The sequence below is a fragment of the Suncus etruscus genome, chromosome 9, assembly GCF_024139225.1.
Source record: "Suncus etruscus isolate mSunEtr1 chromosome 9, mSunEtr1.pri.cur, whole genome shotgun sequence".
Taxonomy (NCBI): domain Eukaryota; kingdom Metazoa; phylum Chordata; class Mammalia; order Eulipotyphla; family Soricidae; genus Suncus; species Suncus etruscus.
This window is the reverse complement of record NC_064856.1, coordinates 35,586,494-35,600,900: the sequence shown is the minus strand read 5'-3', so window position 1 is coordinate 35,600,900 and position 14,407 is coordinate 35,586,494. Positions and strand designations below refer to the sequence as shown.

Here is a 14,407-nt window from a genome sequence, read left to right as displayed (position 1 = left end):
AATTAAATGTCTCAAGTTAAATAAACAGAGCAGTGTTTATGAACTGAATGGTTTGAATTCATTGACCAACACAAATTTATATTTGTTAAGTGGCCTCTCATTAATCACTGAGGAACTTTTACTTTCCCCTGGAAAAAATAAAACTAACCTAGAACTGTTAGATGATGTTTAATTTCCAGACACTTCAAACGTTCTGTTATGTTTCATAATTATCAATGACCTCTGGAGGCAGTTTCCACTTTTGTGATTTGTCTATGATTTAGACACATTGTTGCATAGCTAATTTATCATCTATCCCAGATGAATTTCATAATCATTCAAGCAGAATATTTTGAACCCTGGAGTAAAACAATTTGAAGAATTAAATTTCTGTGAGTAAAACCCAAGATTAAAACAGCTGATATAGATATTTCAGGTGTCTTAAAACCCATAAAATTAAATAAATAAAAATATCACCAATAAATGCCGCCAATCTTTCAGAGCTCCATGATCATCATAGTTTTCAATGAAAACTGGAAAGATTTACCAAAGTGAATGGTTGAGATATTTTGAAAAGGCAAGTTTAGCCTTGTTTTTTAAAAGCATATACAATAATAAATTTAACAGTTAGACTTATTCCTGACTCAGGGGAAAATATGTTAATTAAAATTATCCAAGTTTTAAGATACAAATGTTAATAAAGCACATGTGTACTTTGGAGAAACAAATAATAATACAAGTCATGCAAGATTCAATTGTTTCTATTTTAAAGGCAGATTTTGCATCAGTTCACAATAAAACGCAGGTTTGAGCACAGTATGAACCTACCTAAAACTAGCTTTATTCAATAGAATAAGGCAAAAAATAAATAAAATCCAGCTGTTTAGTCCTGAAATTATCAATAAATAAAAAAAAAACATTTCCAACATACTATGAGTACACTACCATTCTTAACATTTAATTATTTTTTTCCAATTCAAAGTAACTCCACAGAAGTTACTATTATTACCAACACTAAAAAATTACAGCAAAGGTAAACATGTTAAATGGAGGAATCAGGGTTCATATTATGTTATAAGATTCAAAACCCCTTGGTCTAATATCCCACAATGTTAATTAATATCCATTAATCTTATCTAAAAATACAAGTCAATCAATTAAGCATTAAGAAAATTCAAGTACATTGAAAAATTATTGAGCAAATCCGCCAACTTAGTATGTCATCCTTCTGTATAAAAACAATATGAGTACAGAAAAAGCTAAAACAGTTTCAGTAATTTTAATCCAAATCATTATATTAACTAAATCAAAACTTAGCTTCACTTTGTTTTAAATTGTAAAAACAATTAATTCCCTTTGTGCAATATTTCTATACTTTATATTTTAGATTTTTAGTTTAATTAAAGGGGTACTGAACTATGAGACAAGAAACATTAAGTAATAAAAGGGTTATATTTGATGGCAAGCAACTTTGACCACACAATACTGACGGATTGCCTGTTGAATAAAAGAATCTAGGCCAGAGGATTGTGCCACAGGTAAAGCAATTTCCTTTCATGCAGCTGTCAATTTTAGTCCCTGGCACAATATGTCTCCCTCTGTACTGTCAGGAGTGATCACTAAGTGCAGAATTAGCCCTTACAGTAATATTAAATAATAAAAACAGATCCCTGAGGAAAAACTCCATGCAGGTCTCTACCTACTATCAGCAAAAGGTGGAACAAGATAGTAGGGACAATTGCAAGAATATTTCTAACAAAATGACTAGGCATTTTCTAATCCATATCTCACTACAAACAGGGAAACTACCATATAAATACAAAATATCCTGCATGGGATCAGAAAGAAAATACAATAGGTGGAGTACCTGCTTTGCTCACAGGCAGCTTGGTTCCACCTCAATCACAATATATGAACCCAAATGCCCCACTAGGAATGATAAAAGAAAAAAGAGCCCTGAAAATAACCAGGTGTGTCACCACCCCACCACCCACTTTGTTCCCATAATAAAACATCCTGCAGCCCTCCCAATGCAAATCCAGTTAGCAAAGGGGACCACATGGCTACTAAAGATATGCCTACCCACAGAAAGCCAAATACTCCTATTAGTCATTAAGGACACATTTATGATTTATACCTCAGCTTTTTCTTAAAGCCAGGCTAGCATCAGTCTCCCAACAATACCCAGGACTACATGATCACCTAATAACTGTAAGTACTGGAAACTTGAACTTTTAGAAACCTTTCATGATATCTTAATCTTAACTCATAGGTGTCATCAAACACTCTTGTAAACAAAGCCTATTTATATTTAGAAAATGTGCTCCAGAGAAGTTGTAATCTTTAGCCACTTGTCTATTCAACTAGTAACAAGAACTATTTGTTACTGCTCAGACCCACTCAAACTTATCTTCATGGATCCTGCCTACTTGACTATAATACTAAAGTCACTTCTATGAACTCATCATTATGCTCAGCACAAAGCCTGTGGAAAGCCAATGAGGATAGACAGGTATGCCCCTACCATGACAAAAAAAGCTTTCTTCAAACCTACCAATATAAATCCAGTTAGCCACAGAGTTACCACATAGACTTGAAATAGTACTGCTACAATGTTCATCAATAACAGCCCCAGTCATTGAATATTTGACTTGTATGCAAATAACTGACAGACACAAATGTCCTAGAACCGTGGGTTAAAATCTAGGCCTACTTGAAATTAGTATAATATATACTTCCAAAATCTAGTGACCACACTAATTCCCTTCACCAAGCGTGAACAGGATCTTCTTTCCAGTCTTCCGTCAGCTTCCCTTTGGGTTCAGTGCCATCTGTCCTTTGGGACCAGAAAGGTTTGTGTCAGGGAGAAAATAGGGAGCCTCACATCTTAAACCCTTCCATCAAAAGCAAAAGAGGCTGTTCTTTGGACTCATCCTTCTTCTGAGTCTCAGAGCCATTGGTGATCTTATGTCCCCTGGGGACAGTCAGTCCTCTTTCTGGGGGGTAACAGGGATATTCAATAATAATAATAATGATAATAATAATTGTATAATATATTTTTATGAAACATAGACAACCTTGTTAGTTTCAGAAAACAACCTCTAAAGAAGATATATCTTGAGCTACATTTTATATTAACAATTCAATAGGTCATTTCCTTAAACACCTTGATACTCCAGCATTCCAATCCACTAAATGCAAAGATAAATGGGGAAGCTAAGGAAGACACCTACTGTGGGGGATATAGAGAGAAACCCTGGCAAATTTCCAAGTCCACCCAAAAATCTGAATCTTATAGATGAGGACCTACAACCAATACTTAATGGTTTAGCAATAGAAATCAGGAGTCACCAGCCTGCAAAATTAAGATTCTTCAGATGAACAATTTAACCAATTCAAAGAAGAACTCTTTCAGAAGATGAGAAAATTCATACAAATGGAACTGAAAACATTTTAGCAAAACACATTTTAGCAAGCCATAATCATAGTAATACACAGATGGAGAATCGAATAGATGAACTTAAAAACAAATTACAAGCCAGCAGTAATAAATAAGTCAAAAAAGAAAGAAGAAAAAAAAACACTGGAAGAAAATGTAAGGTCCTTAATGAACAAAGACAAGAGAAATAATCTCTGAATTATCGGTGTACCAAAAGGGGAAGAAAATGAGAAAGGGGGAGAACAATTGTGGGGGACAAAATAGCAAAGGATTTCCGCACCATTGGGAAAGAAGTTTCTCTACAAGTCCAAGAGGTAAAAAGTGCCAAACAAAATAGACCACAGTGGAACAACACTACAACATTTTGTATTCCAGATGGGGAAAAAAGGGCTAGAAAAATTGACTCTTTAAAGCATTAAGGGAGAAGAAAAACCTCAAGTATAAATGAAAAAAAAAACATAAAAATCAAACCAGATCTTTCATTTGAAACAATCCAGGCCAGAAAAGAGTAAAATGACATATCAAACTACTGAATGAAAGAAACTTTCAACCTAGAGTCCACAACCCAGAAAAACTCTCATTTACATGGGAGGGAGAATTAAAAATATTCTCAGACAAAAAAGAACTCTCAATATTTGCGATAACCTAAATCAAGTACTCAAAGAGCAATTACACAAACCAAACACCCTACTGCAATAGCAACAACCCTCCCCAGTATAATCGCACAACAGCTCTTTCTGCCAATAGTTTCCTCAAAAGTGAATGTACTAAACTCAACCATTAACATCTTTGTAATTTTTAATTTTAATTTTAATTTCAATTAAAATATAGTAACCAAAAAATAAGAAAGAATATAATCATTAAATAAAATAGAATGGAAGAAAACAACAGTTAATTACTGGACAACCAGTGGATGAGAAAGCAAATGAAAAGTTTCCTAAAAACAAATGAGAATAAAGAAGTGAATAATCAGAATTTGTGGGACACAGAAAAATAAGTGTTTAGTGTGTTTAGTAGTAAGTTATAGTCTTAAAAACATTCATCAGGAAGAAAGTATCCAATTAAATAACTTAACTATAGGTCTTAAAAATTTGAAAATTACTAACAAAATTAGCTGTAAATCGGCCAAAAGAAAGAAATCATTTTAATTAATTAATTTTTTTTCAGAGGTTTTTTTTTTTTTATTTTTGGGCCACACCCGGCAGTGCTCAGGGGTTACTCCTGGCTGTCTGCTCAGAAATAGCTCCTGGCAGGCACGGGGAACTATATGGGACACCGGGATCGAACCAACCACCTTTGATATGGGACACCGGGATTCGAACCAACCACCTTTGGTCCTGGATCGGCTGCTTGCAATGCAAACGCCGCTGTGCTATTGCTCCGGGTCTTTTTTTTTTTTTTTTTTTTCAGAATTTTTGGGCCACACCTGGTGACACTCAGAGGTTACTCCTGGCTGTGTGCTCAGGCTTGGCGGACCATATAGGACATAAGGGATTGAACCAAGGTCTGCCCTGGATCTGCCGAGTGCAAGGCAAATGCCCTACTGCTGTGTTGTCATTCCAGCTCCAAGAAAGAAATAATTTTAAAAGCAGAAATAATTGAAAACCTAAAATATAAATCCAAAATATCAATTAAAGCAAAAGCCAGTTCTTCAAAAAAAATTTTTAAAAATCGATAAACCAAAAGAAATTGATAAACCATTAGCAATATTCACAAAGAGAGAGAAAATCCTAGTAAATTATACTAGAAATTACAGTGTGGATGTCACAACAGACACAACAGATATTAAAAGGATAATCAGAGATTACTTTAAGAATCTTTTCTCAACAAAACAAGAGATTCTACAAGAAATGGATGAATTCTTGGACTCCCATAATCAACCAAGACTGAAAAAAAGTTGGAATACCTGAACAGACCTATAAGAATCTAGTAAAAATCAAGTCTTACTAAAAAAACAAAAGTCCAGGCCCAAACAAATTCACTAAAAATTCTTTCAAACCTTTAAAGGGTACTTACTGCAATTTTTTTCATGCTCTTTTATGAAACTGAAGAAACAGAAATAATCCCAAATAGTTTCTACAAAGCTAATATCACCTTGATACCAAAAGCAGAAAGTGACTCCAAAAATAAAACAAAAGAGAATTATAGGCTTATAGTATAGATGAATACAGAATCATTGGTCCTAAGCAAAATACTAGCAAATGGAATCCAAAATCATGTAAAAATAAAAAACAAAAACGAATACCATGGTCAAGTAATATTAATTCCAAGCATGTAAGGATGGTTTAACATATGCAACTCTATCAGCGTAATACACTATATAATAAAAGAAAATATAAAAATCATAAAATCATAAATTGAATTAGAGAAGCATTTGACAATACCCAGCACCCATTCATGACAAAGAATCTCCACAGATGGAAATTTAAGAAAATTTTCTCAGTATAGTCAAAGCCATTTGTCACAAACCGATGGCAAATATTAAACTCAATGAATAAAAAATAATGTCTTTCCTCTAAGTTCTGGCAGAAAGCAATTATGGCCACTTTTACCACTTCTAATTAATATAATATTGGAAGTACTTGTCATAGCAATTAGGCAAGAAAATGTTATCAAGTAAGTCCAGATAATAAAAGAAAGAAATAAATCCCTATTTGTGATTGATATGATACTATATTTGGAAAATCCTAAAGACTCTGCAAAAGATCTCTAAAAAACAATACATTTGTATAATTAAGTGGCAGGCTACAAAATTAATACACAAAGAAAGGAAACAGACACGGTTCAGAATAAATTGATAGGAAACAAGTATACAAGCCACTGGGGGGGGGAGCCATACTTAGATTAGATCAAACTACAAACAACCTAAAAAAAGTAATTAGAGATGGAGATGAACATTATTTGTTGATCAGAGGAATAACAGACCAAGAAGTACTAACTCTAATCAACACATACTTATCAAATGTTAGTCAGAAAAGTTTATAAGGCTTTTTCTCACATATCTAGAGAAACGCATGGATGGAAACATGGTAATAGATATTTCAACATGCTAGTCTTACCACTAGTTTGATCCACTAAGCAGAATATCATATTTATGAGGCCAGAGTCATTAGCACAGTGGGTAGCATATTTAACCCAGCATCCCATATAGTCATCCAGGAGAGATTTTTGAGGGCAGACCCAGGAGTAACAACTGAACACTGTCAAGTGTGGTCCCAAAACAAAAACAAAACTACAAATAAAAATGCATAAAAACTGGGGCCGGCGAGGTGGTGCTAGAGGTAAGGTGTCTGCCTTGCAAGCGCTAGCCAAGGATCAGGACTGAGGTTCTATCCCCCAGCGTCCCATATGGTCCCCCAACCAGGGGAAATTTCTGAGCGCTTAGCCTGGAGTAACCCCTGAGCATCAAACAGGTGTGGCCCCAAAAACCAAAAAAAAAAAAAAGCATAAAATCAATATTTAACTCATAAATGTATTTTAAAATAACCTTTGTGCATGTGTGAGACAGGGTTCCAGATTCACTAATTTGGAAGTGTTATACACAAGAAAACCAGCATCATTGATTACCAAAGAAAGGAAAACCATATAATAATGAGTCAGCACATCATACCGGTAAGAATGAATTACTGCAATTTAGTTGTAATCAAGCAGAATGGAGAAAATGGGGAGGGAGGGGGCGGTAGGCAAAGAAGAATTAGGCCAGAGGTAATAATATTGTGGTGACAGTGAAAAAGGGTCTTGGGTATATTTCAGTGCTTTTACTTACAAAAACAATATATATTAATATCCTATTGTGACCCAAACTATAATATAATTCATGTATAATGCCATAAAAATAAGTGAGGATGTGAAAAAAACAGAACCTTAACATAATCTTGAAAAGAATACAAATTGATTGGGCCTCTAGGGAAAGTAGTTTCAAACATTTAAAAAGTTATCTATCATGTGACCCAGAATTCCACTTCTTGGTGTCTATCCAGACACAAAAACACTAAGACCCAAAATGTAATTTACACACAAAAAATATTGTGCACTCTGCAGCACTATTCATAATACAAAATAAATATAATACAAATTATCTGTAAACATGACAAATGACCAACAAAAATGATTGATGTGAATATACAACTGCATGCTACACAAGAAAAAAAAGTTTATTTTTTGAAACAACTTCGATAGAACTGTAGTCATGTTTAGTAAAATAAGTTAAAAGAAGAAAGAAAAAATAGAAATTAATTGATCTTACCATTTACCAAAGCAAATAACAAATAATTTTCAATTTTAACAAAATCTCAAAATCAGGGGCCGGGTGGTGGCGCTAAAGGTAAGGTGCCTGCCTTGCCTGCGCTAGCCTTGGACGGACAGCGGTTCGATCCCCCGGTGTCCCATATGGTCCCCCAAGCCAGGAGCAGCTTCTGAGCGCATAGCCAGGAGTAACCCCTGAGCGTTACCGGGTGTGGCCCAAAAAAAACAAACAAACAAAAAAATCTCAAAATCTAATCAATGAGTTGGGGTTAACAGAGTGCTAGTGAAGTGTGTAGAAAAGCTGAAGGTGGTCCAATGAATACAGTCACTTGTTTGTGGTTGTGATGTGTATTTTTGTATCCCTATAATATAGGAACACTTACATCCTCAACAGCACCCAATACATAAAACATAAAAAAATATTAAAATAGTATCAAATTTAAACTAGTGGATTTACTAATGTCATATGTTTTACAATTTTTCCTTATTGTTATAACTTTTATTTTATAATATAATATATCACAAAGGCACAATGGGCATAATGGGATTATTTTTTTTTTGTGTGGGATTAGGGCCACAACTGTCTGAGATCAGATATTATACCTGCCTCTATGTTTACAGATCACAACTTCTGGGGCTCAGAGCACAACACTTGGTAACTAACCCAAGTCAATCATATTCAAATCAAGTTCCTTACCTGCTCTACAAAATTTTCAGTCCAAGTAGGGAAATTTTATAGCAGGAGGATATAATTTACTTTTAAGTTCTACAGTACTCAAACTTATTATTACAGTGAGCAAGATCCTAGTGACAATCCAAAATAATTAAAAATAAAATTCTTAACCAGGAATATCTGTGTTTCTATTTTACCTCTGACCCTGAACAACTATGTGCTTTTTTAGGCAGCAAATTTTAGATGTTCTTCAGAAACATTTAGGACAGGCAGATCCAAAATGTTTGTTAAAAATCAAAAGTATCTTGTAAATAAAATAATCTTACCTAGAAATTGTAGGATTGTCAGCAATTGACAGTATATCAAAGAAACATGTATACATGTATAATATATATATACTTCTTTGTTATATATGTATCTATATACATATATACCCACACACATATATATATAATTATTTAAAAGGTACTGGTCTTCATATGAGTTTTTTTCTTTCTCCTTGATTCCCTAGGCCCCTAACCTATTCCACCCTGTTCTCTAACATGAACAGTTCTATAGAATATCATATAGTGTATGCAACCCCTATTCATCCACAGCTAGTAGTAAAAGCTATTACTGCATGTCTCCAGAACAGAACTGTGTTAGCTCCTGAAGATAACTGTTTCCTAAGGACACCAAGTTCTGTATATCATGAAGGCAACAAAATTTGCACACTTCCAGACAAAAAAAAAAAAGAGGGAGAAAAACTCTTCCACTGTAGTCATATTCCACATAGCAACAGATAAAAATGAATCTAGACTGCACCCATCTATCATCAATGTTGGAGAAGCAACTGTAAATTAATTTTGCCTTCATAAAAGCCAACTGTCATCTTCTTGGTAAAATGAATTGCTATTAATCATTATGCTGGGGGTAAAACTATACTGCATTAATCTGAATAAATTTTCTATATATAAACAGCAAGAAAATAAGAAAAAAGTAAATGTAACAAATGAAAGAAAAATTTTTGAAATACTATTACAAAACTAATAATGTTTACCTAATAATCTGATGTTTAATTTTTTAGGGGAGTGTTTGGCCCACACCCAGTGATGCTCAGGGATTACTCCTGGTTATGCACTCAGAAATCGCTCTTGGCTTAAGGAACCACATGGGTCGCCAGAAGATAGAACCGAGGTCTGTCCTAAGCTAGCACTGGCAAGGCTTACCACTCCACGCCACAGCTTTGTCTTTGATGTTTAATTTTTGTGTTTTTATCTAAAATACAGATTTTTCTTTTTTCTTTCTTTCCCTTTTATTTATTTATTTCTGGGTGTTTTTTGTTTTTGTTTTTGTTTTTAGGCCATATCTGGTGGCGCTCAGAGGTTACTCCTGGCTCTGCACTCAGGAATCACTCCTGGCAGGCTCAGGGGATCATATAGAATCCAGGGATCCAACCCGGGTCCATCCCAGGTCAGCTGCAAGCAAGGCAAACAACCTATTGCTGTGCTATCACTTCGGCTCCAAACTAAGATTTTTCTTGTCTAACTGTCATCACAAATACATGATCTCAAGTGATGAACTTACATGGAAAATAACAAATATTGTAATCAGAAGAATGTATATGCATACTATTATGAACTATTATAAACTATTGAGTTGATAAGTTTATACTATTCAAACTATAAACAAGTATATATATAAATGTATATAGATATGCTATTTTGGGGGCACACCCATTTGATGCTCAGGGGTACTCCTGGCTAAGTGCTCAGAAATTGCCCCTGGCTTGGGGGAACCATATGGGACACTGGGAGATCAAACTTCTGTCCTTCCTTGGTTAGCACTTGCAAGGCAGACTCCTTACCTCTAGCGCCACCTCGCCGGCCCCTATAGATATGCTTTTAATTTCACCATTATATTGGGAAATAAATACACAAAAAGATAAAGTAATTTGGCGAAGGTTTCAGCTCCAACTTGGTCAATACATAGAAACTAAAACTGGTTATATATAAATTCAATGCTGCATCTCAATACTTTAACAGGAGTTATTTTTACACACCAGCTCACATAATTTGGTCAATTTTATGTTTTTATCTTAGGCATTTATTAATTCATCTGGATGCTGTGTTTGGTTTCCTTGATTAGAAAATAAAATCTTAATCTTCACTAACAATTATTAAATTAATCACAATACTTTCATACTGTGAAATATTAAGTCTACATTAAAAATGAGGTAATAGAAATATAATATAAAGAAAAACTTACCATGATATACTATTGGTTGGAACAACCAAAGTATAAAATAAATATTCATCAAATACCAACATTTGTAGAGACCAATGTTTACAGAAAAATAACTGGAAAAATTGTCAAAATTTGGAGAAAAAATTAAAAAGAAAATAATGAATAAAAATGTCTCTTTTATGTATTCACAAATTATTTACACTTATATAATAAACTAACACTCCCTTTACAATGAAAAAGTAATGTGAAAGTGTACTGTTGAGCTAAAAATAAGTGGTGATGCAATTATATACTTAGTACTACACCAAATCCTTTTTTTGTTTTCTTTTTCTTTCCCATCTGTTATATTCAGATCAAATTACACAGGACATTTTCTTTCCTAATCATTTTATGATTCCATATCAACGTAAGTTACTTTTTTCATTTTAATTCTGTTTTTCTAAATTTCTAAAAGTAAAATCATAGTGAATATTATCACTATGATAATGATAATACTCTTTATGTGTTTTATATTTAATCAAAAAAAATGTGAAAATATCCAGGAAATATTCTACCTTTTAACTGACACACCTGTTTTAAATTCACAATTAATTTACAGTTACCATTAATGTACAGTTAATTTCAAAAGTAAAGCCTAATATTCACAAATTTTATAGACAGATATATGTATTTATTTATGAAATGTCTTAAATTAAACATGAAGGATCGTTTTACAAATTTGAATAATTTTCGAATAAGTTGAAGCATACAAAAGAAATAAAAAGAAGCATTTCACTGTAAAACAATAGAACAGTTGCTTACCATTGTGAGAGTGAACGGATGATTTTCTACTGCAGACACACTGGGACAGTGTAGAATAATATACTAAAAGGTAATGAACAATGTTTAATTGACAAAGAAAGAAGTTCAAACATTACAATTATGAGTTTTAAAAATATAAACAAATTTATAAATAAATTTTAAATGCCACTTATTGTTGAAAATTGACTTACCTGGCCAGGTCTTGCTTTAAAATTTTCTTTGATCATTCGGACTTCCATGACATCTGATGGATGACTTATGACCGAAAGGATGGTAACTGGCTTACTGCTACGAATACACCTGTAAAGTCTTTCAGCAAAATACAGGCACAAAGGTCCAGATATCCAAATCCAAGTCTACTGGAGAAATTTGATAATGGTTATGTCAAGTTCTTCCCTCAATACACTGCATGCTGTATTTACCATTAATAAGTACATATTGTTTTAATATCTTTTTTGGAGGGCACACCCATTGATGCTCAGGGGTTACTCCTGACTAAGTGTTCAGAAATTGTCCCTGGCTTGGGGGACCATATGGGACGACGGGGGGATAAAACAGTGGTCTATCCGAGGCTAGCTCTTGCAAGGTGGCCGCCTTACCTCTCGCACTACTGCTCCAAACCCTTGTTTTAATATCTTTATGTAAATATAGAATATATATACAGTACATATATTTCTCTATAGAGAGAAGAAAGCAAATTTAAAAGCTCAAATAAAACAATGAAATTTTAGAGGGGAAATCCACTAATATAATGTTTGTTTTAAAAACAAACAAAACACTGCAGATCAAGTATGTGAGTCAATTACAGAGCACACGCATGACACATGTGCCAGAACTGCATGGTTCCCTGCATGGGAACTGGATCCGATACATGCATGGTTCTCTGCAACAGTTGTCAGGTATGGCACTAATGAGCCCTAAACACATAAGAGAGCAGTTCCCATGTCAATAAAAAAAGTCATTTAAATGTGCTTAATGTACACACAATGTATAAACAATGTAATGTCTATAAAATATAAAATGTGTATATGTAACACATCTTTAAATAGAGGGCATATTAGGCCTAATCTTAATAAATTATTTTCTACAGCTCATAATAAAACAGAAAAATTATTTAGAATTTGGAAAAATGACAGTCTCATACACGTACTTTATGAGTATATTGTTTGATCTCAGGCTATCATCATATTCTTTTAAGTGAGATCCAAACTTGATCTACAATTTACACAATTTTGCCCTTATCACTTGGTGTCTCCAAACCTAAACTCATTTTGCTGATTATGTTTTAATACCTTATCTACATAAGGTATTTAAGATCTTTATCTTTCCATGTAGGCAGGTACTATCACTTATTCATATTTCTCTAGACACTATAGTTTTCATCATAGATAGAAGCAAGGTCAATTAGTGAACTTGCAACTTTGTGGATAGGCATTTACTTCTTTGAACATCTGGTTGCATTTAAGTAAAATAGGAGTCACAATACTGCTGTCTAACAAACAGCATGAAGTGAAGCAAAAAAATTTTCTAAAATATTCTAATGAAAGTGTGGGCAATTATAAATAAGTCATTTATAAGTCTAACACATGCACTCCAAATTCATCTACAGATTTAATCCTGTTTCAGTTCATTTCTTTTTATAAAACATATACACAATGTCATTATTATGTACCTCCACTGCTTATAAACAAACATAAACTCAATTTTGGGTATAATTCTCACATAAGCAGCACCCTAGCTATTTTGGAAAAAAAATTCTAAAATCAAGCATTTTTAATTACTGACTTACACTTTACTTCTACCAAGTATTAGATTGTAGATTTTACCAAGGTATTTTATGCTTTGAGCCACAATTTTCTCATCAAAACACTTAGAATAATAATTGTTCCAGGATAGATAATAACTCAAAAGAGACAGTGCATGTTTTGCATATAGGAAACAGGTTCAAGTCTAATGGTCACCTGTGTATCACTGAGAGAGACTCCCAATAACAGAGACGTATGTAACCCAAACATTTTAGGTCCAAAAACTCTCTAAATTTTGCTTCAAAGAGATGTTATGAATATGTAAAGAAAGTATGCACTTTGTATATTTTAATAAAATATCTAAAAGCAAATATTTCAATTGATTTTGTAATTTATATTATTCATGATATTGAACCTCATTCTGTAATAATTATTGCTAATAATATGTTATTTAACTACAGTTTTTATTATTTAGTCTATTCTTTCTCAGTGGATGAGAAAAACTATTACCTCTATCTGGCCAGAATCAGTGCTACTGTATATAATCAACTGTCACTTGGGAATTTTCTATATTCTGTGATATTATAGGACATTCTCCTTGAATTGTAAAATGTGATAGAGCAATAGATAATAACTTGATACAAAAACAAACAACTAAGTAGTTTGTTATATTGTAATTGCTAACATAAACAACCTAGTTTGTTCGATAATAGTTGCTCACATACTTTCAAATATGCTTACAAATAATACTGATCAATTATTTGAGTAATATGGAGTTTGGGGAGATCCTGAAAGATAGAAAAAAAAATCTGACCTGTGGAAAGTTAGCTCGAAATATAGGTTTCTCCATACAAATCTTCTTAAATGCTTTGTTGGTTGGGTCGTCTGATTTTGAATATCCTTGAGGGAAATGTTCATTTATGTATTTTGAGATATTATCTAGTGAGTGAATATTCTGGTAAAGAGTTCCATTGAGATAGATGCAGCCAGGTGAGTGGGTATCTAAATTAGTTTGATATTTCAATAGCCCTCTAAAATTAAATTAAAGATAAAAAAATAAATTGAAATCAGTGACACAGTATAAGACAATAACTTGTTTTACTTTTTCAATTTTACATAACACTTACCCAAACAGTGCTGTTCATTTAGAATTGCAACATCATATACTTTTCAACCAATTTCTTTCTATAAATCCAAACCAAAATAGCATCCACATCCAAAAATAAATGTTAAAAATGCATAATAAGGAAGAACATATGTAGTAACTGCTTTCAATAGTTGTTACGTCAATTCTATATA

General features: G+C 33.1%; 1 protein-coding gene across 2 annotated transcripts in view; it reads right to left on the bottom strand.

The window, feature by feature from the left end:
* NOX4 (NADPH oxidase 4) overlaps positions 1-14,407 on the bottom strand; it is a 161,746-nt gene that overhangs the window by 91,540 nt on the left and 55,799 nt on the right. For both annotated transcript variants that reach the window (XM_049781331.1, XM_049781332.1), the window contains exons 9-11: positions 13,923-14,139; positions 11,555-11,719; positions 11,364-11,426 (exon numbers count right to left, since the gene is read on the bottom strand). In XM_049781331.1, the coding sequence (XP_049637288.1) occupies positions 11,364-11,426; positions 11,555-11,719; positions 13,923-14,139 (445 nt within the window). The remainder of the gene's footprint in view (positions 1-11,363; positions 11,427-11,554; positions 11,720-13,922; positions 14,140-14,407) is intronic.